The following is a 27,647-nucleotide window of genomic DNA, read 5'->3' on the forward strand; positions in this document are numbered from 1 at the left end:
GACGGCATGTTTCCTTTCCGCTTTCCTCCCTTGTACGTGGGAGATCGAGCATCGATCGTTGGCGCCCCTCGGGCACAGTTGTGCAATACGCAGTTGCTGCCAGAGTACAATGCCCCCATGGGGCCTTTTGCGCGACGAAATATGGCGTGAGAGATAGCGCCACGATCATCGGTTTCCTTTGTGTGCTTTCACTCACACATACACCACGCTGAGCGCAGCGATGACCACGGCAGCAAAAAGGCACTTGGAGCATAAAGTACGAGACACGGTACAATATTTATTCTTTTCAATTACAAACTGGTGAGTTATTTAAAAACCTTGAATCTAAGCTGACCCTAGACTTTGGCACATGATTATTTGAAAAAAAAAGAAAACTGTCGGCCTAGATTTGAATAAATACAGTAAGTTTGCACATGTCTCAATTTCTGGTGATCCTCTTGGCCGTGGCTGCACATGTCTGTAAGTGTGGCTGAGCGCATGCACAGCTGCGCACCATGCTTTTAAGGTAATCTGCCGTGTGTGCAAAGAGTGGGTGTACCGAGCCAGCATGGCAACATGTAAGCTGTCTTCCTAATGCGCTTAGTATTGGAGATTGCATAATCTTGAGTTTCGGCGACCCGTTGGAGCGAGAGGCAGATGAAGCATTTGCTCCCCACTACTCGTGCTTTTCATGATAGCGTCGTCCCAGTGCGGGCGACGCTGATGTGAAGGTATCGTCGATGTGGAATGAAACTGTATCATTCGTCGCCGACTCCCACATTCATCAAAATTAACTGTTTTGTCATTCAAGTCTGCTTTTTTCGATTGCCCAATAATTCGGAAAGGTCTGCGGCCCCTTTCCGTGTAAGAAAAATCTATCGGCGACTATACTTATTTGCATAAAAGGTTCTATTTGACTTCGTTATAACGAGGTTTGATCGCACTATATTCAGAGCTGCCAGCATTAAAAGCTGAAGACTATTGCAGTCCAAGCCAGAAAATGCTGAAATTTGGTGATAAATATAAAAACTTGTTCTATTACTCGCGATTGACCAAGTTCTGCTGTAGCAAAACTGTGAACAGGCTTACTGCTTGATATCGCAGATAAAATTTATTTGAGCTACACATGAACAGGAACATGAACGTTCATGTAACAGCTTATTCATGACATATTCACGTAACAACAGCCGACATTGTGGTTGGCTTGAATACATTGGCTGTACAGAGTGACTGGCAGTGTTGCAGAAAGGTCCAAATAATTGAATGGGGCTGAGAAATCAGCTAGCGACTGTTTGTGTTTTTCTGAAACCAGTTTTGCCCTAAAGCTAAATCAAATAAAAAGCTGTAAGGTTACCCGTAATGACAATTGTAAATATGCCCTAAATGTATGGCATTTTATCGCAAAATTATAAAAGTAAGGAGGTATGTATTTTCAACATCCCCTCCAGCTTCCAAAAATCAGCTGGCTTTCACAGGTTTTCATATCTGTATGCGTTTGCCTAGGAGTTGAAATCTGGAGTGAGTGATCAGAAAACCATTTTGAGCACTTACTCATCATCGCCTGTCTCGCCAGCTACTGCTGATGGGAGGACATCTTCATCCTCGCCGGTGCCAGGATCGGTGCGAAAGTGTTCCTGGAGGCCAGCCTTCTTGCCTTTCACCTCCTGAACACGGCTGCGATACTTGGCCTGCTCATCATCTGAGGCCTCACTTTCACTGCTGCTGTCAAACGGCTCTGCAACAGGGGGTTGCCAGGGGCCGCAGAAATGTGTCACATGATCAACGAATTGAAAACAAGACAAACAATGATAGCAAGGTATTAACCAGACTGTACAGCTTCTGAACAAGTGAGGGCAAGACAACTCAGACTGACGTACCTATGTTCAACCGCTCCCAAAAGTTGTGTACCTACCAATTAGCTTCTGGCTCCCTAAACACGATGCAAGCTCATGGCCGATGCAGTCAAACCTGACATGTGAACTCAAGTACAGTGAATCATGCTCTATAATATCAAACTGTCCAGAACATTTTACTAATATTCATACAATATGAATCCCTTATAATAGACTAAACTGGACCATATCAAACATACTACATCATATAAAAGTGTATACGACCAATGTCATGAAGCCATCTGCACAAGACCTTCGCCACAAGCAGTTGGTTTTTTCCTTTCTTTTTTATAATTTTGACAGGTTGAACATTTTATTATTTTTAATGTTTTATCCACTGCATTGTTTATGTATGCTCCTACTGAGTCAGGTCACTGTGCCATTTCTATGTTGCTACGTGGTTTTGTTGCACCGACATGCAATTTGTACCTACCATTGGGTTGTGCCCAACTGTGGGTAACGAGCATATGTATAACGAATGCAAGTTTGTTATAACTGAGTTCAGAAACATCGTACTCAATATATTCAACTCTTCTTACTTCCATAACCAGTTTGTTATAAGTGGGTTTGATTGTAGAACGGAAACACAGAAAAACAAATGTAGGAACATCTGTGAAGCGTGGCTTGGTGTGTCATGAATCAGAGAAGAAGGGGAACGAGGAGCTGGATTTTGTTCATCATGACCACACAAAACAATGAAGCCACGGAAAGCATCGGGGACATTAACTGTGCTTGAAATTGGAATTTAGAAAATAACAAAGAAAAGGCAAATGAAAGTAGACAAAAAAATAGGTAACTTGTCGCTGGCGGGGGCCGAACCCACAACCTCTGCATTATGCATGTGTTGCACTATCAATTGTGCTACAATGACGGCTATCAATTCGTCCACTAACTTGGGTATTTATGTTTACTTGATCTAGCCCTAGGAGTGTTAGCCAGCGCCAGGCAGGCTCTTATGATCTTATAGGTTAAGAAGCATTGTTATCTAAAATATGCGATACAACATCACATTATTATGCCACTTACTTGTGCAACACCTGCACTTCTTTTTCCTAATTTTGGAGGATGTGGCACTTATAAGTATTACCCATACAGGCCAACTCACTCAACGATTCCAGATAAAACAATTTATCGGTTATGTATTACTACCACATTTCAGTGAACATACAATTTTACGACATTACCTATTTAAACTGCATCCAGATATAACAAACATATGCTAGCGCGCTGTACTGTTACAACGAACACTTAAAATCTAGTGGCTGTAAAAGGAGGGTGCACGGTAAGCGAAAAAAATTAAGACAAATCAAACTACCATATTTTTGGGCGTATAACCTGCCACCGTGTATAACTTACACCCTCAATTACAACTGCCTGAAAAAAAAAAAAATAAATCCGCATGTATAACCTTGGAAATAACTGAATACAACAATGCTCATGTCTTTGAAAAAGCAGTCTCCATTCACGGATGCATGACTCATTCACGGATGCATGACTCATTCACGTTGTATCTTCGGTCAGCAATTCAGTACCCCATTCCCCTCTCTCTTTGGCGATGCTGATAAAGCTGGATTACACAACAGATGCGATCGCAGACGAATCCGTCACGTCAGGTGAATTGTATCACTTCGCATCTGGCATTCCCATATCAGAGGATGGCAGCGCAGAGGGAGCAGCCCTCGCATAAGCAAAGGCAACGGAGCAAGCGCGACCGAGCCGAAAATCTTGGCGGTTATTTGGCTCTCGGCCATATCGCAAGGCACTTCAAGCGGACCAAGTGAGCGCCTTGGAAACGAGTGCCATACGAGTTTGCCAGCACCGCGGGGTACCATTTGCTAACTACTAACAGCAAAATGGTGGCCCGTGCAGACATGACCCGCACCCCGACTGTACTGTTAAATTGATGAATTTTTGGTGTGGGTTATATGCGCAAAAACATTGTAGGCCTTTTAAAGCACAAAAGCGCAAGACATGCCACAGCGTGTGCCCTGCTCCAGTCGTACAACTATGAAGACAGACCTCCGATATGACTGAGCAAGCCCCGCATGTGTACCTCCGAAGCTGCGAGGAAGGGTATTTGCTTTTCGTGTCCATCTGTAGGTGCAATAGATAGCAGCACGGTGCAGAGGGTTGGCTGTTGCTTACTGCATCATTACAAGGAGATTATGGTTTATCAATGCTGTGTTGATTGCTGACAGCGGGTCATGACAATGTTCTACCTTTTAACTTCATACTTTCTGGCCAAAGCGATATGGAAAACACAACTCGAAGGCTAGTGGTGCACTCAGCCTCGCGGGGCTGATGTTTAATCATAACTGCAATACCCTTATAGAATGGTAGCATTCTGCAGTGGTTTGCACTTGCAGCCAACTAGAACTCTTTGCTCTCGCATTCAGAGTCCACCTAAGTACCGCTGGTAATAAAATATATCACAGGTTCTCAAAGAAAATATATGGTGGCAGCTGCTCTAGCAGTTTTGAAATGACAGGTGAATGCATCTGTGTCCCATTCTGAAAGAGCTACAGCAAAAAATTCCGTTCTATAGACACGCTATGTGCAAATAAGGCATTGTATTGTTATTGTATTTTACTTCAAAATTTGCAGGTAGGTGCAGAAAGGTGCCAGGAACAAAAAATGATGACACTAAAGATTCAATTGCCGAAATTTTTTAACGAAGGTGGTGTTGGATCGTAACTTTCAATGCCAGCTTTAGTTTAATTAACCTTTCCACATCTTGCAGGGTGAGTCCACGTCCACATATAGTGAACTACTGATATAGCAACCATTTTCTGCAGAGCTATTGCATTTGTTATAAATGGGTTAGACTGTATGACTAGCCACTAAAACAGTGGATGATGTATGTGATGTACCATAAGAACCTACGTATAATACAAACCTGCATATACAGTAAGCTCTCAGATGTACGAACGTCGGTTTATCGAATATTTCAGAATAACGAACTTCTTAAAAATCCCCGGCAGTTTTCTTATAGATGCTATGCAAAAATGTTTCACTTAAACGAATTTCGGAACAGTCAATATTTCAGTCTAGCGAACTCGCTCAGAGGACCAAGGCTTGCACTGCACTGCACTGCAGGCGCAACCGATGCCCGCCCTCATCAAACCGCCGCTCCAGCGGCAATGTAACGTCGTTGGCGCTACAGTGCCACTGGGGCAAAGTGGCGGCACTGAAAACGAATGGCAACGAGGCATGGCCTCCGAGATTGCCCACACAAAACGAGCAAGCATGTAATCTCGGAGGCCATGAACAAACTAACATTGCTGGCGCTTACAACGCTGCCAGAGCAAAGTGGCAATCTGTCACACCACAAACCACGTGGTGTGTGTTTTTTTCCGACTGGCTAGTCGTGGCATGGTTGTAGTCTCTTTCTTTCCAGTCTCGGTTCCATGTGTCCACACAAACGACCCACGTGGTGTGTTTTTCATTGATATGTACAAATTCCATTTCACACATTTCTAACATTATGGATGCCATGTCTCTTGCTCCATGAATTGCACTTCAAACTTTTGTCTCTGTATGCCATGTCTTATGCTGGTCTAGTGAATATTCAGTTTAGTGAACTTTCAGTTAAGTGAACTATTTCCTTCGGTCCCTTGAAGTTCACCCAAGTGAGAGTTCACTGTAATATGAGGTGAAATTTTTGGAACAAGAAATGGAAAAAGAAAGTTTTATCCGCGTATAATACGAGTGAGGAAAACATGGGGAAAACACTCCACACTTCTATCGCTGTCTTCCTCAGCTGTGCTCTCTTCGGATAGTTCCTTGTCAGACATATTTTCGCAGAGGTACTCATCCTATGTGCCATCGAGCGCATTCGAGATGCCACACTTCTTGGAAGCGCGATGCACAAGGTCCTCTGGTATGCTCGCCCATACGTTGACAATCCACTTGCATAGCGTGGCTGGTGATGCCTGCTTCAGCCACCCAGTTAGCGTCGCTGCAGGCTCGCCTGAACGCATCCACTCTGCGTAGCACCGCTTCATTACATCCTTGAATGGCTTGTTCACGCAAACATCTAGAGGCTGCAGCTGAGACATCATCCCACCTGGGATAACGACGATTTCAGTGCAGGATTCACACACAGCCTCTTCACTGAGTTGTCCAAATGGCAATGAAATGCATCCAGCCCGAGGATGAACGGGAACGAAAACAGTGCGCCGGGTCGCCTGCACCACACGGACTTTATCCAGTCGAGCACAAGATCCTCAAACATCCAGCCTTTCTCATGGTATCTTACAATGACATTTTTTGACAGCTCTTCACCTTTGGCACTGTCTTGTGCTTGAAGACGACATGGGGCGGGAGCTTGCGCCCATTTGCCGTGCACAAACAATGGTCGCTCGCCGCCATCACTGTGGGGACTCGATGGATTGCAACGCGTTCGCTTGAGCCCAACCTCCCCGGAAAGACTTGTCTCGCCGGTGTAGGATACCGAGCAGTATGCATATGGTTCTCTGTGGACCAAGCGTCTCACTTTTTTTTTAACATCTCTATTCTATGATGTTGTATTCCCCTCACCCCCTTTCCCCAGCACAGGGTAGCCAGCCTGCCTGAGAACTGACTAACCTCCCTGTCTGAGAACTGACTAACCTCCTCCTCGATATTCCTTCGGTAGCCATATTAGGTGCCCAAAGTAGGCATTCGATTGTGGCCAACATGCTCCCTTTTGCATTTCTTTATTTTGGTGCACCCACCCCACCAAAGAAAAAAATAATAGACACTGTTGTAGCGCAGCGAACTGTCGCGTGGTGAAAGTTCGCTTTTGTTACTTCTTCTTTTGCGTAAAGTAATGGCAGGGAAGCTTCGCGTAAAGCATGCATGGCTGACGGACATAGGCTTTTCTCATGCGAGCAAGTGAGAAGTACGTGGTGAGATGCTTGTGGCGATCTCTTCTCAGCGTTTCTTCTGGATTTCTCAAGCTGACAGGCTGCCGCGGCAGCCTTCTCGCAACTCTTAAAAGGCCCCTTTTGGGGCCACCAAAGTGATGCCTCGGTGGTGCTCGCATATCGCTTGCCACCCGTGACACCTCTTTGCAGTTGTTATAGCAGTGCCATTCTTTAACGCCGACAGCCGCGGCTTGTTACACGCTATCGGAGCACCCAGGAAGCAGTTAAACGAGTGAACACAATCAGCAGCCAGGCGGAGGAAGGTGGTTCCCACCATTACAGTTTTCTCACATCAGCTCTGCCATTCCCCTATTTTGAATTTTTCATGCAACCCGGTTATAACAATTATCGGTTATAACAATAGAATTTTCGCAGCACTTGAATATTGTTATAGGCGGCTTCAACTGTATTGCGATAGCAATTATATGGACACTACAGGCACATTCCTGCTGTCGCCGTCATGTTCTGTACAAAGTTCAAGGGCGATAACATAGTTTTCTTTTGTAACATCTCTTTTCTATTATCTTTTATTCCCCTTACCCCCTTTCCCCAGCACAGGGTAGCCAGCCTGTCTGAGAACTGACTAACCTCCCTGTCTTTCCGTCTATTTCTCCTCCTCCTCCTCGATATTCCTTTAGTAGCCACATTAGGTGCCCAAAGTAGGCATTCGATTGTGGCCAACATGCTCTGCTTTGCGTTTTTTAATTTCGGTGCGCCCGCCCCACAAAAAGAAAAACATTGTTGCGGCGCAGCGAATTGTCGCATGGTTAAAGTTCGCTTTTGTTACTTCTTCTTTTGCGGAAAGTAATGGGCCACGGGACGCTTCAGTAGCCAGATACCCATCTACGAAGTTGCCTCATCTATGGAGCTGGTTACGGCGAGGGTCGACGGCACCGTGAAACGCAGGAACGTGCACCAAAGAGCTGCACTCTAAAGAAAGGTTCGTTATACCCATTACGAGGAAATTTTAGCTTCGTTAAAATGGGGTTTTCAATACATAAGCATCTATTGGAATTTCAAGGGGAATCACAATTGCTTCATTATATCTATTAGTTAATTATATCCTGTTTCGTTCTAACAACGTTTTACTGTATATTGATAACGTCAAGTTGGTTTGATCTTCAAAGTATGCTGAAACAGCACCACTAAACAAGGACAATGAATCAAGCATGCAGCGCAGGGCATGCACCAACAGCTGAACTTTCTTTTTAACAAATGGCAGCCTTTCAATACATTCCAGTAGTGCAGTTTGTCTGCATTTTCCTTGTTCCCTTGCACTGTTGCAGCTTACCTGGAGCCTTGCCTCAGAGGCCATGGTTTTAGCATGCTGCAGTATGTAAGGCCCTGTACGTAGTGTATGAACGTTTTGTCAGGCTGCGCACAATTTTTTTTAGACTTGGAAAGGTCGGTTGTGTCATATCATTCGGTTTGCCCACATCTAAACATGGCACAGAGGAGACGCAGGAGTTTCCTACCTTCTTGTAAGTCGTCATCTTGTAGCTGCCCAGCAAACATCTGGGAAAGACTGAACCCCGACGTTCGGTTCTTCAGAGCATCCTGCAAGTCGGTGGTCACCTCGTAGAACTGTTCACCCGACACGTGTGGCACTGCCGGGGCACTTTCCTCCTCTGCCTGTGCCTTCTTCCTCTTCTTTGACGCCCTGCGCCATTCGCAGCAAATGAGTTTTGAGCGATGCTAGCAGACTGACAATGCTCGATAGGAATAGCAGATCGCTTTACACTGCGAGCCACACATACTAGCTGTCTATCATCTGCTTTGCGCTTGGAAGGCAGCAAATTCAAATTCTGTCTCTGCAGGCCAAGTTTTCAGCTGTTAAACGTGAGCCTGGGGCCAGGGGACGTCTACACTAAGAAAACCAGCTTGCTTCTGGTAGTTGCAGAGTTTAAACACAGTACCATAAAACTATTGCAAGTGTACACATTCAATATACACTGGGAGATTGAGTTGGAAATATACTTTTCAAAAATAGAGATAGGTTTAACCTCCTGGAGGATGCTTTCTTCACTGTCCTTTTGTGCAACAGACAATAGATAGATATTAAGCCAATGCAATTGTCTAGCAATTACCTAAGTAAAATTGGTTAACCTTTAGTTCGTGATATTAGGGCCCAGGTTGCAATAGTAGTATTGCAGGGGGTGCCATGAAAGGTTAAAACAATTTACGATATTTAAAATTGTTGATCGTTGTTGATATTGACAAAGATTCACATTTTACTGCATTCAAGACAAGGCGCTTGAAGAGTGCCAGAAGCACTGCCCATGTCATGCTTACCATGTCATTCGGTTCCTTCAAACCAACATGCCTGTGCACATGCCTTACCTTGTGAAGCTCATCTGAGGGTAACCGAGTATAATTTGCAGTACAAGCAAGCAACACTGAATTGGATGCCTCAGCAGGTCACCAGAACGAGTTGCCTTGAATCATAACAGCATCGAAGTTATCAACAGCAGTAGAGCAAGGACTGTCGCTAAAGTCATCAAGGCTTCAGCAACATTCCCTTGTTCGACTACTGTTAATCACTTCAGACCTCCCCCTTCCTGTGAACCTCTCTCTTGTTTCGGATGAAAGCGTCGAATTTTATGTGGGTAGCACGCACAGTGCTCTTTGTGCATGTTAGTGAAAATCACAGCAGAGCAAGGTAAACTTTTATTAAGGAATATTTAAACAACAGATGATGCTTTTAAAACTCGATCACTTGCTATAGCTTCCTGCGGCAGCCTGTTCAAATACTGCCATTGCCACATGGGCCTTGAGATAACTAATGAAAAAAGTTTGTTAACAAATTTCAGTTAATGAACTGACTGCAACAGCTACTAGCCGTTCTCGTGTGAATTGGACTGACCAGATGTGTAGTGAAGAAGACATGCTCACAGCACTATATTCTTTTCTTTTACCTATGTCTGCTTCCACTAAAAAAATGTCACCCAGCACAGAATTATCATCATAGTGTTTGCAGTCAATCAAGACCTTACCTGACCCAACAGGATAGCTTCATTTACCAAATGTCCAACCATAACTATAATGTATAACAATACATTCAGCAAATTACATGAATAAAAAACATCTGCAGATTACTAACTTGAGCAAATTAGCCAATATGCACACACTCTTAAAAAACTTTGCAGCCTTTGGGGCTTATCTTGACCCACAGCAATAATCGTCATCTATCTTGCCCACATTTCCTTTCTTTAACGCTGTGAGACTGGCACTTCCAGGTCACGTATGGTATGCGCATTATCATCGTGACATAATATTCTTGACAAGAAAGTAGTTGGCGCAGATTTTTCAAGAAATGAAATGCAAGCAAGACAGATGACGATTATTGTTGAGGGACAAGATAAGCCCCAAGGGGTGCAAATCATTTTAAGAGTGCAGTAAAACAGGAAGATGTGTGAAAAATTCGCACATCACCACCAAAAAAGCTATCTAAATAAACTGTGAAGCTTAACGGTAATAACTGAATGTCTCCTACAACAGGGCTGCCATATGTTAAAGCTTAGCTACATACAGCTCAGTGAAAATGTTGTTGAAGAACTGTTAAGTGCAACCAGAGTCCACCACCTCGCCTTGCATGCTTTTTCAGTGACTACCTCTCACGGTGCATACACCCATTCTTTCTGTTTGTGAATGCCCTGCATTCTGACTGCATGCACAAACAAGTGAAGAGAAATCAGAATGTTGGGCATTCTAATTCCTTCTTGCTACCCCTCTTTCACATGCCCCAAGTGAAAACTTGGACATGTTGATAGTTGTGCTATTGTAACTTGTCTTTACCTGTTTAGGCACTTACGCAAGGCCTGTAAATTTTGAGCAATGTGACCTGCTGTGACATATGCATGCTGCCATCCATGGCATGAGGAAGAGGCTCTTCGCGGATGTGCCACCACTCTGGATGCTTGTCGTGTTAGGGTGTCCATGTCTCATTCAATAGCAAGGCTGTCTCGGTGTGTTCAGGATCATTTGCATGATTTTGATATCTGCAGAACTCTGCACTGGAAACATTTTGACATGGCTCTCTCGGCACAATCGACCTGGGCACAGCCTCTGGGAATCACCACCACAAAATGCCCTTGTGCAGAATTACTTACTTCGACTCGGGCTTGATCTCAAACTTGGCAGCACTCTCCTTGGCCGGGTCAAAGCGCAGCTGCGTTGCATCCCTGCAAAAAAAGAATGCATTCGTCATTACTGAAACGACGCACCATTTGCACAGTGATTAAGAGCAAGCACTGCTGCACCAAGAAAAGTCTGCAAGCGAAAGTACCTTATAAATCGCGTTTGTCGACAGCCTCCGCATGGCAACAGCACAAATGTATGGTGCCTTTTGTTACCTATCACGACAGCATTACCAACTGGTTCTGGCAAAAAGACATTTCTGTATTAGTTATTGTAGTCATCTCATAAATGGGGCAGGGGCCACTTGTTGACGATGGCATGGTAATTATGGCGTGGCTATGACAGCAAGACCAATGACGGCTCGCACAACGGGCTCATCTTGCACTACACAGCATTGGTAGAGATCGGATATACCTGCAATGCTGATTCACATATACCGTGGCACACTCTTGCTTTGCTCTACTGGCTTCTACATTGTGCTGCACGTGCCGAGAGAGTCACAGGTCTGTGACATGAATGTCCAAAATGAGGGCAATAGGAGTAGAGGTTAACATGGTAAAGGCCAGCTCGCAAGATCTTGCTAACTGGATAAGTCTTGCAAGTCCTGCCTGCACATGGGTAGCACTGTAACAACCTGGGTCTGTCACGGCATGCTTCTTCAGATTGCCGAGGAGTGTTTCAGGTTCGTCTAAGAGTTTGTAGAAGTCCTTCAGGCGACACAGGTGTTTTTTTCAAAGTGTTCCGGATGCAACAGGCAAGTCCCTTAAATTCCTGTGGGAGGGCCTAAACTTATTGATGAGTTAGGATATAATAAATATGGTTCCGATACACGAGTTGACTGCGCCAACGTCGGAAGGGTGGAAGGGACACGGGGGTGCATAGTACAAAGGCTGGTGTGGTGCAGCTGTGTGGTGACTGGTGTGTTTTCTCTAAGGATTCCACATTCTTTTTCATTTTGGTGCACACACACCCAATGGCCAGATGTACTAATTGTTATAACTAATAATGCAGCATGGGAACATTGTAGTAAGCAGTTTTTCTCACTAGAGAACACCTACAAAAGTTGACAGTGCATTAACTGCTTACAGTTATACATCCAATATATGTATTGTTAAAATTTGGTAACATTATAAGTGCGTTTACTGTATTTGCAGCAATTCAGTTAAGGTAATAAAAAAGTAATTGAAGCTTGGGAATCTTATTTTTTTTTTACTTTTTTTTTTCATGCTCACCTTTGTATGGCTGGCAGACACGAAGGAATGCAAAATTTAAAAGGGCCACAAATATAACTGTAGTACTACAGTCGAGCATATATTTATGACGGCCCTACTTAAGACGAACACTCACTAATGGCAAATAAAACTGGCACGACGATCATAATACTACACATTGTTGCTTGTCACATTGTGTCTACAAATAATCTCCTTGAGAATGGTTACAGTGAATGCACAGCTGTGGTATGACACCAGTCCACCCGCTGCGGCACTCATGAGTGGAGGCATCATTCAACATAATAGGTGGCCTAGCGATACACGTAGGCCGTTTTTCCAAGCCTCCTTTCAGACAGGCTGGCACTTTCCTGTGCCTCGTGCGGGCAGGCTACCCTTTCTCCACAACGGCAGCTGCTGCCCACAAGTGGTGGCGGCACTTGTGTGGAGTTTGCTGGTGTGGGTAAAGCCCTTGTCTGGCGAAACATCACGAGAGATACTGCAAAATGCAAAAAGGCCCTCGCTAGACATCGCACTGATCTTCACTCACATGACTCTCATGGGGAGCCTTCGTACACACACACAACACGGGCATGTGAGTATGAAGGATTCCTTGTGTTGACGGTTTATTCAAGATGGTAGACAGAAAGTCAATCTTGCCTGCACCAACTGTAAAAAGAACTCAATGCTTATCGACAAGACCAGTCCGGCCGCAACTTATGGCAGCAAGTAACAGACTCTGACATGGGGATCCATGATGGTGACCGGGATGGTTTTCATTTGTGGGAACGATGGCATCGTCCAAGTGAAGTGTGGAGTGTGAGTGGCACCAAACCATCAAATGGAACCATGTGGTGCAAGTTCTCGGACAATTGATGAGTGGCGGCAGGATGCAAGCATCGCTTTGCTGTGCCTGCCAGGCAGGTTGTGCCCAGAAATAACTGTTATGTGCGCTTCTGACAATGTTCACCGCCACCCTCACCTATGGGTGGCTGTGTGCGCACTTTGCAGCTTTCGGCGAAGGTAGTTGTTACGAAGTGAGGGAAATGTGGTGTCAACTGAAGCGAACATTTTTCTCGTGCAGGTGCTCTTGCATTTGCGGTGGGGCAGGTATTCGGCGCACGGCACATTTTCACTCGCAAAAAACGGGCCCTGTGGTTCCAGCTTACTGACTTCTATACATCAAGGACTACGGTGAAGAGCATTATTTTGCACTAAATAAACTCAACAGTGCCATCATCAGGCCTGCTATCATTGATTTTCTTCCTAATAAACATCACATTTACAGCTGGTGACTTTGGCACATTTTTTTCCTTTCTCAGCAGTACATTTATATTACAAACATTGGGATATAATGAATGAGTGCTGCATGATGCTGAGGTTTGCTATAAGTGAGCTCTACTGTGTCACTGTAGCTGCAGCATAATACAGAACATGCAAGACTCACTTGAAGATGGCCTTGGGCCGGCTCTTGGTTGCTTCTGGCCCTAAGACGTCCTGGAGAATGTCGAGGTTGCGCACACGCTCTTTATCAGGGTCCAGCGAATCATCGTCCACAGCGGCTCGGTCACCTATAGAACATGGAAATACAAAGAACCTGCTAACTCCTTTCCTGAACAAGGATCATAAAAGTTCAACAACAGAACAAAAGCAAGTATGTCAACCTACACAGGCACCTACCTACTGCTCTCAATCGCACGTGCCTTATGCCTTTTCTTGTTTACACAACATCTACTAGACAAAAAACGTATCATACGATAACAGCTCGGCAATACAGCTCAGCCCACTTATAACATAACCATTTATAGCACAGAACTGGCTGCAACGCGGCCTTATATGACTCCCATTTACCCTCCCATAGAACTCTGTGTATCTACGTACCAATTACAGTGCAGCTGCATGAGATGAAATACCGGTTATAATACGGCTTCAGTGGAAAAATCCCGCTGACAAGCGTGGTAGTGAGCACACTTTTCAACTATATGCGTCGGACAATGGGAGGGGAGAGCAACGAGGGTGATGCAGAGGAGGAGCATGAGACGAAGAGCATGCAAACAAATGAACGAAAAATAAAAAAGAAAGCAGCAGCAGCACAATGTGGGTGAACGGTGGTTACCTAGGCGATGGAGAAGCCTTTTGCTCAGCTGTTTATCAGGGGTGCGCTCTGCACTGAACGCAGCTTCAGTTTCTGTGCATCCATTGCAATATGCGTCGTCATGGTGTGCAGATACCGAGTGTGCAACCTTGACTGCTGTCAGTTTAGGCAGTGTTCCACAAATTTAGTTTGGAGCTATTAGGCTTTATGTGCACTCGTAAACTTTCCCCGTTCCTACTAAGTGTGCACAGATACAAACTTGGTAGGCATTCACAGTAGAGTCGGCGACCAATAAATTGGACACCGATAATCCGGAAATGCTTGGTAATTCGGACAGCTTCACCAATGGCCCCATAGATTTAATGAGTAAAGACGGTCAACATTTAAGACAGCCGCCAGCTCTACATTCGATTATCTGGACTCCGTCCGTGGCTGTAGTGTGCACCGGCTCTGCCGACATTATCTCCTCTGGCGACTTTGACAAGACAGCAAGTATGACCTCAGAGATTACATGTTAGATGGTTATCTCCTCTGGCAACTTCGACAAGACAGCAAGTATGGCCTCAGAGATTACATGTTAGATGGTAATCTCTGAGGCCTTGCCTTGGTTACAGCACTATGCCTTAGAGATTTAACTGCAAATTCCAATCTTGGAGGCTTTGCCTTAATTATAGGTCGCATCAACATCGCAATCATCATATCCTATTCTGGCAACCCCACACATGGCCTGCTCTCGCCGTTCTGTTTGTTGAGTTTGCCTTTCGGACACCGTTCCGCTACTCTGTGCTTGTTCGTTTAGTTTGCATTCTAGACAGCACTCTACTGGCTCCAAGAAGTCTTTTTCGTGAACTTAACAGTCTGTGTCAAATGGCACCAACGGTGCCCTTGCAGTCCGACTCGGAATGAGTCTCAAGTCGCAGTCTGAATGACTCCAAAATTGTAGAGCCTGAACTCGCCGCCTACCATAACGTGCTCAAATGTGGACGTTATTGATGACCTGCTAGGCTGCCGTGTGCCGATTTCTGCCACCGTTACATTTGAAGCCTTTGCAAACGTCGACAGTGCGGCGTTGTCATGTGCAGAACTGAACGATGACGAAATAATTGAGCATCTTCTCCCACCATCAAACAGCGACTCTAACTCGGATAATGATCACGTGCCGTCTGCTCCGGAGCGTTCACACGTGGACTCGAGCCTATGCAGTCCTTGCACTGGCGTACAGTGACAGCACAAAACTGGCAGAAATACAGAAGTACTTGGTTACACGTAAGTCGAAGTGCATGCAGCAGTGAATCGACCACTGATTCCTTGCACAGGGGTCTTAAAACATAAATAAAATGATCTTTTTTGCATTCGATAGTTCAGGCTTATTTTTGTTCCCCGTAGAGTCCGAATTATGGTTGTTGACTGTAGTTACTGCGGCTGATCGTCCGAGAAACCAAACTAGGCTTCGCACGCACTGCTGTCAGTTCAGACCGTGCGCGTGATTGCACGTATAATCTCGATGTAACCGTCTACAGTTATGAACATATCAAGGGCGAGCTTCCCGTGACGACATACCACTTGACAACCCCGCCAGCCAGGCCTAATCAGTGCGCCTCCTTGGCGACCAAAGTTGTAGTTTGATGCCGAGTCAACGAAACACATCGCAGTGGCTGTACGGCACATGGAAACCGGAGAAACCATGTTGATAACAAAAGTGAGGGCATGGGCTACACTTGAACGGTGGCAACTTGGTTCGTGGTCGCCACATTTCCGACACCGTGCGTATGCTGATCAGTCCGAGAAATCAGACAAAACACTGTACACTGCATCTGAAATTTTGGTTGCCATTGTTTTTAAAAAATGATTGTTACTTTCTGTACTTGGACATTATACCTCTCAGTGTTCGTAAATTTAAACAGATGAAACACTCCCGGTCGCATGCTTTGATTCTCGGATACGCGCAGCTTCTTGGGCTACATGTTTTGCACATGTGCAGCCTTTGAATACTGTTGTTTTGGTTATATAGTGCAGTACCACTTACAGTGCGGATATTCACGATTCCAGCGCATTACACATAAAGTGGTCTACGTAATGCTGTACATTTGTGCCGAAAGATAATGTTTTTGGGAACATATTAACTGGTAAGAGTCTGTGTTTCTGTCACCTCTTTTCTGAAGAGTAGGCAGGCGTTGTGCCCCTTCCGGTGGCAATTGCCAGCCTGCTCCTCGTTTTCCCTTTCTTGTTTGATGTACATGTTTTCAAAACAAATCTCAATAAGAATAACTGGTAAAAGAGAAGCATATTGAGTCATTTTTCGTTTTCGATTGCGAACGTTGGTATCGGGAAATCTTGCGAAATGGGATTGTATCAACCAGGTTCTATTACATATATGTACTGTATTCTTGTGCTCCCTCTAACAATATCCAATACAGACAGCAACCGACTTTTTAGATGTCCAAATTTTCGGACCTTCACAATTACCATATTTACTCGCATAATGATCGCACCCCTGAATTTTGTCAAAATTTGATTTTTTTTTTATTTCCCGTGTAATGATCGCACCCCGAACTGGCCACAGCGATATGTCGTGTGCCAAGTCTAGCTAATAATGATCGCGCTGACCATCTGTCGAATGCTACGCGAACGACTCTTCAAGACAAACCAAGCGGTCTGCATGCACCAAATATTCTTAAGTAGATGCCCCATTTCATACTTTCATCACTTTCCGCACTTCCATGACAAAAAGAGGTACTAGTAAACTTGCCTTTATTATGTGTAGGCTTTATAAAGTTTGTGGTCAGCAACAACAAAAAAGGCGCCTTTCGAGTCTTCTCATCTGCACTCATGGGCACGCAACAAATCGTGAGCGGCAATGATAGTAGCCACGTTTACACTGATACGTTAGAAGTGTACCCTATTCATACGCTGACGCTTGTAACACAGCTAAGATATTCACCCATCCTTAGCGGAAACGTGCCGTATTAGGATAGTGGTGAAGACAGATGCCGCAGTTTCCGCAGCATGCCGGCCGTGTGTCTCTATGTCACTGGCAGCTAAGCACGCCCATGTGTTTTTGTCCCCTCAAAGTGGACATGGCAATGTTATTGCTGCAAACTTGCCGATATTAACAATATTATTCATTACTGATTTGAAAGAAACTGTTTCAATGCACATAATGTACCCACGAGAAGAAAAAAAAATCACGTTCGGCTTGCTCCGCTGGCCGCCATTTTTGTTTTGGTGTCCCGCAGTACATACAGTGACAGCTGCCTATTTGTTGACTTGTCATCCCGCAGCAAACGCGGGATGAAAAAAAAATTTTTTTTCGCTGGAAATTTAACCAGCATAATGATCGCACCCCTGAATTTGCATCAATTTTTTTGACAAAAAATTGCGATCATTATGCGAGTAAATGCTGCCGACTCCCCGGCAGAATGGCCACTCGAAATTTCTAACGTCACACAATGTTTCGGACATGAACCAGATGGCCATGGTGGCCATAAACAAAGCTGCCACTATGTTGACTAAGCACGAACCTCAAATTTGATTGCCGTTTCCCAACGAAGTGGCCTAAGCAGTGCAGCTGTAATGAAAATTAGTCCAGGGCCAGTAAAGTGGCTAGCGACAAGCTATCATAGGAAACTCACCATTATATATATAAGAAACTGCTTGCATACTTATTCCAAGGCCTTACCTTTGGCACTGTCAGACTCTTCGTCATCACTCTCCAGGAAACGCTCACTCATGCGGAACCGCTCGTCAGTGCCAAACCTGGACTGCAGTTCCAGTACCTGTCCCACGGCAGGGAAAATATGTAGAAAGAAGTTTAGGATGTGTATGCCATTGATGACTACTGCACATAAACATGGCAAGACAACCTCCACATTGCTGACTGTTGGGGTCGACATCTTCCAGCAGGTGCCAAATGTGCTCAACAAAAGCTATGAGAAATGTTAGGAAGCATGCAGCAAACACTGTGAGTGGATGACCTAAAGCTGCAATGTGGAGTTGCAGTCTTTGAGTGCCGGGAAAGGGTTGTAGAACAGATGGTCAAAGTTTCTCATCTTTGAATGGCTTGAGACACCATTGAAACTGTGCTGAAAAGTTCTCGGCATGTTCCGAAGATTCGGTGTAGTGCTTTTCCATGTACACACATTCATCTTTGAATTCAAGAAGGCTATGTGATAGAAATTACTGAAAGTAAAACATAATTGCAATTACAGTTTTTAAGTAAATGATATGCACAGAAAGTGTGGCCCTTTTCACTATTAGAATGGATGAAAAGTGGCTGCAGTGCTGCATTTGAAAAGCAATATAGGGCTAGCATCATGGCAACGAATCGGTAAGCCACACGTTAGTCATTTTATTACGAGCTCCTCAACATGTGTTGAAGAAAAGCGGTATCGAATGAAGTCATCAGTGACAATGACATTAGAGCCAAACAACCTAAATTGACGCTTACTCCCCGTGTCTGCAGTGGGAGTAAATGAAGGTTAGAAAGTAAGGCGAGCACACCAAGCAAAAGCACTGGTTAACATGTAGAACCCCTGCAGTCATTCAATTCAAACATACTTGAAAAGTGCGTGTTTGATTGAATTGTGGACCCCACATTATATAATTGGGTTGGTGGCTCAATGATTATGTTCAGTGGTTGCAAGTTATTTTATCTGTTCACAAAGAAAGACTTCAGATTCCAACATGTTTTTCTTTTGTTCTAATGTGCATGTCACTGACAGTGTTTGTGGCCTGTACCAATCATGTTTGGTGATCATGTAAGAGCTGTATTAAGTAACCATTCTTTTCATTAGATTCTAATTAATTTCATCCATCCCACTGAGTGGCTGATCTCGTCAATAGCAGGGCCATGGCTTTGTGTGAACCAATAATGAGGGGGCAAGCAGAATGGAAAATGCAAAAAAAGATGCAATGCTGCCTACGTTCGTTACAACGGACCCACGTACAACAGACTTTTGGATATAATGGACCATATTTCGGCCTTAGTTTGTTTGAACTATTTTAAACAAAGTTCGCTTTTAACGGACCATGCTACAACGGACTATCAGCTATAGCGGACGAAATTAGCAGCAATTAAAAAAAAATCAGGCATATAAAACGAACTTTTGCTGTGTCAACACAGGCAGATAATTGAGTTGCAAGGGTCAGCCAACTATCGCGGCTCAATATCGCATGCGCAAGGGAGGAAAGCGGGGCAGAAACGCACCGTCTTCTATCGCGTGTGAGGCATGGCAGGAGGCGGGGAGAGGTGAGAAAGAAGGGTTCTACCATGGTGGCTGCTGCTTACAGTGCAGCCGTCGTATCCTGAAAGGTGTCTACGATGTAGACAAAGTGCTCGCCCGCGCGGGTGCCGTATTTTGAAAGCGATCTGCGATGTGGACAAAGTGCACCCAGTGCCGGTAGCTACGTATGCGCTGTGCTTTCAACATTTAGGTCATGTTGAAGTGAGAGACAGCACGAAGGTCAATTCACTCGCTGCTGCTGCCGCGTTTATTTTGCTTAATTTGCTTAATCGATGCTTTGCCTTTCGGGTGAAACTGCGACTTCTTTTGTTTTTTACTTTGGACGTTTGTCACTCACTCTTTGCAATAAAGTGACGAAAGTTTCGGAAGTCAGGCCTCTCAGATATTACGGACTTCGGATAAAGCGAAGATTTTTGTCGGGTTATCAGGGTCCGTTGTAACAAGACTCAACTGTATGGGCCCAGATTGTTGTTTTTGTCACCTGCCGAGGTGGTGTAGTGGCTTTGGCATTGCGCTGCTAAACCCGAGGGCGCGGAATCAAATCCCGGCTGTGGCAGCTGCATTTCGATGGGGGCGAAATGGAATCATGTTCCTGAGCCGTGCATTGGGTGCAGGTAAAAAAAAAAAAAAAAAAAAGAACCAAGGCGGTCAAAATTAATCCGAAGTCTCCCACTATGGTGTGCCTCATAACTATATATAGTGGTTTTGGCATGTGAAACCCCAGAATTAAATCTTTTTGTTTTTGTTTTTCTTAAGACATGGCCGCATTCGCGCAGCACAGGAGTCTGAGCTTGGTCACAAACCACTAAAAGTTAATGGCCCACAGGTTGTATGTTGTGCAGCCCTGGTCTAAACATTCTGATCTCTGATGTGGTCTAGTTTTGTGTTAACTTGTGGACCATTGCTGTACATTAGGTGTAGCCGAATGAGTGTGCTATGCATGTTTTATTATCGTGTTCGCCATCTTCATTGTTTAAATTTGAAATGCTTTTAGTTCCCGTTGTCGGCGACCTTCACAGGACCTGGAGCCAAAAGCCAGAACTGTTATCCAGTCACTCAAACAAGAACATCCCAGTAACCAGTCAAGACCACATTACATATGCTGGTTACGTGCCAAACAAGTTACAAAAAATATTGCTTCCGAGTTCTTCCAAATGTTCGTTCACAATATCATTCAAGCTGTAACTCCTAGTATGCTGAAGTTTTATATTTCATTTCCAATAGCAAAGTTCAAAAGTTACAGTAAAACCTCGTTATAACGAAACAGGATTAACGAAGCAATCGTGATTCCACTTGAAATTCCAATAGATGTCCATGTATTAAAAACCTTGTTTCAACGAAGTTAAAATTTCCTCGCAATGGGTATAACGAACCTTTTTTAGAGTGTAGCTCTTTGGTGCCCGTTCCTGCATTTTGTGGCGCCGTCGTGCCTCACCATAACCAGCTCTGTAGCCGGGGCCGGCGCACTGCTCTAGCTGCGTGCGCTCCTGGGGCCATCTCTCGCGCATGGCGCGAGCCTTTCTCTCTTTGCTCCTCCTCCAATGCCACACATGTGCAGCGGCAATCAGAGCGCCAGCTCGGTGGCGGCTGATCACGACGACGTATTGCTGCCCAAGTCAAAACGCATAGGCGCCACCGTTCGCCATTGCGCGTAACCCTTCCCCCCCCCCCCCTCCCTCCTCCATGGCGGCAACCACACGAGAGCGGTTGCTGAAGCGCCGGCTTGGTATCAGCAGATCACGGTGCGTGCTTCCCAAGCCGAAATGCAGAGCCACCTTCAATGGACTCACTAGCAGCATCAGCGACGTCAGTCCGTAGCTGCCATCTCTTCGCCGCGCAATGTTCCTATGTTCCTATGCGCCTACGTGCTGCCTCCCGCGACCTCCCGATAAGCGAGGCAGTTGCACCAAGCTATGCGCCGTTTGTGGCGGCTGGTGCGAAATGTTCCACACCAGACGGATTGTATGAAGCTCACCGACTGTTTATATTATAATATAATCCGTCTGCCTATATAAATGGTTTATTCTGAGCCAGTTCTTTCTGAGCCATGAGCGAGGCAACTGGTGGAAGTCCTTCGTCTGCCACTGCTGCTAAACGAGCTGCCCAAGTAGAGGCCTCGCGCCATTGCTGCCAGAATCCAGAGGTGCGCTACGTCGAACCAGTCATTTGTGGAGCGAGCCTAGCATATATCCATCCATTTCTCCGACCCCAAAGCTACCTTCATGACAATCAAGAACTGGGATTGGAGTGTCTCTTGAAGAAGTGAAGAATAAAAAGTTATAACTGTACATACCTGTCTTGCTCAAATTATTTGCCTCAATATATAGAAAAGCCGAAACAGCTGAAGAGCTGCGCTCAAATTTCGAATGTCTTATAGCGCGTGACGTTTGCGTCTCCCGTGCGTGTTTCCCGGCCTACCCTTACCCATGGAACTGGTGGACCCGCCCACTCTTTCGCTGTGTACGTGGAACAATGATATCAGTGTTTCTATTGGTTCGTTCATGCGAGCTCCCACCGCCAAAAAGAAGATCGACGATGGCAAAGGGAAGCGTAAAACGATATCAATCGAGCAGAGGGTGGCTACGCCGACAGCTGTAGAGTCCGGCATGAAGAAGAAAAAAGTGGCCAAAGATTTCAGCATAGCGTTGAGCAGGCTGTCGACGATTTTGAGCAGCATAGAAGCTGTCACCGGTGTTGTCACACATGGTGTAAAAGGCGACCGAAAGAAGCTGCGAGCCCCCGCTTTTGGAGCTGTAGAGAAGGTGGCCTTCAAGTGGTTTTTGGACGCAAGAGCAAGTGGCACTCCTCTGAGTGGGGCACTGTTGCAGCGCAAAGTGAGGGACTTCGCGTGCATCATGGGGCACAACGATTTTGTGGCGGGTGTCGGCTGGCTGCAGCGTTTAAGAGTGCCACGACATTGTCAACAGGGCTGTCGGCAGGGAAGCGCAGTCTGTCGACCGCGAAGCTGCAGTGGCATGGGTGGAGACAAACGTTGGACAGCTGCTAGAAAAATACAGTGCCAAGGATTTGTTCGGTGCAGATGAGACAGCTCTGTTCTACCACATGCTGCCACAAGAAACCCTGTCCCTCAAAGGTGAACGCTGCCAGGGCAGTAAGCAGAGCAAGGTCCACGTGACCGTGTTGCTTCGTGCCAACATGGATGGGTCGAAAAAGGTGCCGGCCCTCGTGGTCGGCAAAAGTGCGTCACCACGATGCTGTAAAGGCGAACGAAAGCTCCAAGTGAGTTATGTGTAGGCTTGGATGATGACAGAAATTTTCGCACCATGGCTGCGGGAGTGGGACGAGCGGATGGGCAAGCAGAACCGGAATATATGCCTCGTACTGGACAACTGCGTGGCCTACCACACTACCGCTGTGGTCAAAAACATCAAGCTATGCTTCTTGCCGCCAAACTGCACTGCAGCTGTGCAACCCCTCGACCAAGGAGTTATCATGAACTTAAGTCAGGCTACCGCAAGCATGTGATCGACTGGATTCTGCTCAATATGAGCATGAAGCGCAAGCCCACGATCGACTCGTACATGGCGATCAAGAAGCTACAGGCTGCTTGGATGGCTGTACTGGCAAGCACGATCGCCAATTGCTTCCGGCATGCCTCATTTGGCATCAGCAGCGGCAGTTACAGCGAAGATCTCGGTGCTGCCAGCAATGAGGGTGCCGTGGGCGACCAAGCCCTAGCGTCGTGGGACGCTCTCCTTGACACCAGCGTTGTGCCCGACTACAACACCTTCTGCACGTACGTTAGTGCCGATGCTGACGCGGTGACGACGGAAGAGCTAACGGAGGCAGAAGTTGTTTGCGTGGTGACGAGGGTGCCTAATGACGACAGTGATGAATGTGTCGACGACAGCCCGGAGCCTAATATTGGTGAATCCGACGTACCGACGCCGACACAAGCGCTGGATGCGGCAGATCTGCTGCGCCGCTTCTTTGGCGCTCACGATGACAGCGAGGATGGACTCAATATAGCAGCTGCAGCTGAAAAAGCCATCATTCGCCTGAAGAAGACGCAGCAAAAATATATCGAAGACTATTTTCTGCGTAGTGGGCCGCCAGCTGGTGTGCTGTTGATCGATCAGTGATGAGCCGTTTGGCGTGAATAAAGCAGCAATTCCTTGCCGTCTATTTTTTGCTTGTTTTTTTTCCCCATGCGACGGCCGTTTTCTTTCTCGCGTGGCACGCTGCTGTGAGATTTGGTGCTGAGTACATCCTCTCTTGCTTGTTAACTGTGGATAGAAATGCATAGTGGCTATAACGAACTAATGGTTATAACAAAATAATTACGACCCCACCCCTTCAACTTTGTTATAACGAAGTTTTACTTTACAGGGCACTATACACTTGATTGTCATCTTTTGGCACTGAGACAGAGCTGCCTGTGCTCTTTTCAACGCCAGCTGCCCGTGAGGGTTGCGGTGTGTCCGGCGTGCCGGCAGCGCTGGTAGCATCCGAGCTGGTAGTGTCCGGCGCAGCGCGAATGACCGTTTGACTGAGACAATACTTGCAATCATGGAGGCTTGCAATGAGGTTGTCTGTGACAGGAAACTTTTGCGCCCATGTGGATCAGTGCACAGTATGGCGTGGTGTGGTGTGATGTGGTGGCTAGTGTCAAGAATGTGGCCAATTCCAACTAATCTGCTTTGCTGATAGCCCCATTTCATGCTTACATCTACTCTCGATTACGGGAGAGCCAGCAATCTTTTAGTTTTCGATTCTCTCGCTCTCCTTCATTCACTATACCCCCCCCCCCCCCTTTGATCTCTCTCTTGTTCTTCCCTCAATGCCCTTTTTCCATGTACCACTCTCCTTCTAAAGCCGGCAGGAGTTCTGCTCCAAGTGATAGTTGCCAGCTAGTTCTCTTTCTGTCTCCTCTCTGTGATGGCTTTCATGTATAGAAACCTCAATAATAATAAAAATAATAATGAATAAATGCAAAAGGCTCACTTGGAAAAGGTTAGGTGGACACCATTTTCTCAAGTTCGACTGTGGCCTACACTAGGCCACAACTGGCAAAGTCAGGTAACGTCACACTAAGTCAATTTGGCCAGGATGAATGCAGGTAAAGGGTCAGAAATGATAAGGCTGCCACCTGTGCAAGTAAAGGTTACGCAGGGGCTAAGAAATTATGATGTTTTGTGTAGTCTACTGTTGGCAGCCACCTGCATTCTACAGGAACCTACATAGTTGACAGTCAAAAGGCTGTTTAGAAACTTGTAGGTGCAAGCCATCATTGCAAATGTGAGTGGCTTAAACTGGGGTGTGTGTGGTGAAGGGGAGGGTGGGGGTGGTAACTGCTTGGTTTGTTCACAGCTGCTCCAACTCCTAAATGTTCAATGTTAGCTCAATGCATATGTGAGCAAACAGACTCTCTTCAGGGGCCTTAATAATGCCTGCAGCATGGCGACACAGCATCGACACTGCATGCTACAAACATGCTACAAAAATACTCATCTCATTCGATGCACCAAAAGCAAGATCAACACAGAAGATGAACAAAGTGAGTGCACTGACCTTGTGGCCTTTGTGGCCCTCAAACTGTGGCCGAAGCCTGAAGTCAATGTCATGACTTCCCTCCTCCTCTCCCTCTTGCTCATCGTCATCATCGAAGAGAGTCAGCTTGCGCTCTTCCGCAGGGGTCTTAACAGAGGGCGCTGGTGCTGTGAAGCCCTCTTCGTCTTCATCGCTGTCCTCAAAGACGATGCGCCGTTTGCGGTCCGAGCTGTCCTGAAAAGAGAAACAAGTACGAGAGCTAGGCACAGCACTGCTAGGTAAGGGTGCATAACGCACAGCATGCAAGTGCTACTAATCTAGCGCAGTTCTTGTAGGAAGGAATGAACCACCGTTGGCAATATCAGTAAGCTTGTATTTCAAGGAGTTCAGTGTCTTCAGTGCGTTCAGTGTCTCGAGTTGGCTTGGTGGAGTGGTTAGGAACATCCGCCCAGCATCGCCACTTGTGATTCTTCAAAATTCAATTGTTTCATAATTAAATCTGTCTGTCATGTAGGACAATTAATGGCTCATACCCCCATAAATGCAGCCTCTCCATTACGACGACAGAAGGGAAGCGAAATTCTACGCTGGAATGACGAGCTACAACGGAGCCAGCATTGGAAGAAGACGATACTCGAGTCATTCCTGATGATGATAGATTTCTTTTATATGCAGACACGATAGTGGGGAAACTAGCCCTTAACAGCTTTGCTGTAAAAATCTTTATCATATGTTCCTTGAATGCTCAGCATACCTTAGTCATATTTCTTCATTAAAGCCACACAGCCTGGTCATTCACACACACTTTCCACAAACAATGCATAGCTGGAGAGGTCCATCAAGATGTACAGTATAACCATAGTTATGCATCCCCCAATTATGCAACGTTCTAGGTTTTGTGACAGATAAGCGCATTCCCGGCGAACTTCCCATAAAGTCCCCCCCCCCCAGTGCACGAAAAAACTTGCTTACATGACCCGAGATTATGCATGTCCCATCTCATATGACAACTAGTGGAAAGCTGGGAACCCAATGGCAGACGCATGAGAAGTGCTGCCAGACTCCAGCAACTTTACCACACCATCTTATCTGCGCCCAAGCCTATGCACATTGCAGTCCACGCTGGCGTGCTGTGGATTTCATCGTTGCAGCAATACGAAAACACAGAAACGGAGTGGGCTTCACTCTGGCATTGGCTGTGCTCCCTCATTTATTTATTCATCCTTCTCTCTATCTATCAGCTCGTGCATGCTAGGCCTGGCTCGGCGCTCACTGTGCTATCCATGCCCGCTATCCCTTTGGCTCGTGCAAGAGCATTGAGATGGGAGTTGTCACTGAGCACTTTGTGCTTTCTCCTCCTGACTTAGAACACTGTTATTGCCGCATCAATGTGGTTAAGGCGCATGAATCGCAGCCTCGAGCAACACGATCAGGGATGTTGTGCAGGCACGTCAAGCAAGCAAGCAGTTTTCAGTCACATATTGGATCACTGTGAAATTTGTGAAAAGCTTTGCTGCATTCGGTTGTGTCGCGAGAATTTCTGAAATGCTCCCTGTCCAACAGCCTTGGTGGTTATAATGGAGGGTGACACTATTCTCACCGAGTGACGTCCTCACACATCATCAGCACTTGTCCATTTAATTTTACTTTGTGATGGTTGTTAACGATAAGGCCCTGCGGGCATCCGCATTTACGCGTCGTTTCCCGTTTCACTGCAGCTTCGCTTCACATTATAATGACAATATATATTATATTTTTTTCTGAGAGACTGAAATTTCCCTCTTGCATTATATTTGTGATCGCATTATTTACGTGAAAATGCACGAACGTTTAGTTTAAGCTTAAGCTCGTTGCAACTCTGCCACACGAAACCATATATTATAGACAAAATTTTTGTTGCTTGAATTATATGACGCTCAGATTATACAATGTTTTTGAGAAAGTTGTAAATCGGTGTTCAACTGTATTCATCCATGCCATCGAGAGTGTCTCATATTCAGTACTTCTTAAAGACGTGCACATAAAGTGCGTTAATGCGGCCCATAAAGCAGTGCTAAGTGATGTTAAATGTGTATCACAATGCTGTGATGCTCTAACTAAATGAGCTCAGAAAAAGTGTACTAAAGACGTGCAAGTAATGCACGCATTTCTGGAAAAATGCTAAAAGAGGCTCACTTCTGGTGAATGAAAGAGAGGAACAAGTAGGTGCCAGCACAGGTTGACACGGGCGACGTTGTGTTTTCGTGCCTATAGCACAGTTATAGTACACATGATGCTGTGCGAAGCATGGCCAAGCCAGAAGTGGCTTGCCTATGCAACGATGTTCGTATGCATCATTATGCTCATTACTGCCAATTTTGCTGCTAGCCCTGGCTGCCCCGTCTGCTCTGTTTGTACAATCCAAACTGTTGCACTGTGGTGCTTGCTGGTATTCTCATAAGTCACAATCGCCTCTATGATGCTGCCATCAAGCATCTCGGTAATAGGAAACGGGACGATGAGCAGTGTATTCACTGGCATGGCATGCAATATGCAATCATCGATAGAAGGTGTTCTGTATTAGTCATGCAGTTATCTGTGGTTAAGTTTCAACAACTGTGCCTACCTTTTTAGGTGGTAAATGTGCGGTGTGAACGGGTATCCTGTGATATCGCTGTAGGGGGCGGGGCTACTGT

At 45.7% G+C, this 27,647-nt stretch overlaps 1 protein-coding gene across 1 annotated transcript in view; it reads right to left on the reverse strand.

Annotated features, from left to right (window-relative positions):
- Positions 1–27,647, reverse strand: part of LOC126522347 (probable RNA-binding protein CG14230) — a 41,734-nt gene that overhangs the window by 7,294 nt on the left and 6,793 nt on the right. The window contains exons 6-11 of the mRNA XM_050171077.3: positions 24,994–25,206; positions 17,898–17,994; positions 13,571–13,694; positions 10,888–10,959; positions 8,254–8,438; positions 1,531–1,714 (exon numbers count right to left, since the gene is read on the reverse strand). Coding sequence (XP_050027034.1) covers positions 1,531–1,714; positions 8,254–8,438; positions 10,888–10,959; positions 13,571–13,694; positions 17,898–17,994; positions 24,994–25,206 — 875 coding nt within the window. The remainder of the gene's footprint in view (positions 1–1,530; positions 1,715–8,253; positions 8,439–10,887; positions 10,960–13,570; positions 13,695–17,897; positions 17,995–24,993; positions 25,207–27,647) is intronic.

The sequence above is a fragment of the Dermacentor andersoni genome, chromosome 6 (genome assembly GCF_023375885.2).
Source record: "Dermacentor andersoni chromosome 6, qqDerAnde1_hic_scaffold, whole genome shotgun sequence".
Classification (NCBI taxonomy): domain Eukaryota; kingdom Metazoa; phylum Arthropoda; class Arachnida; order Ixodida; family Ixodidae; genus Dermacentor; species Dermacentor andersoni.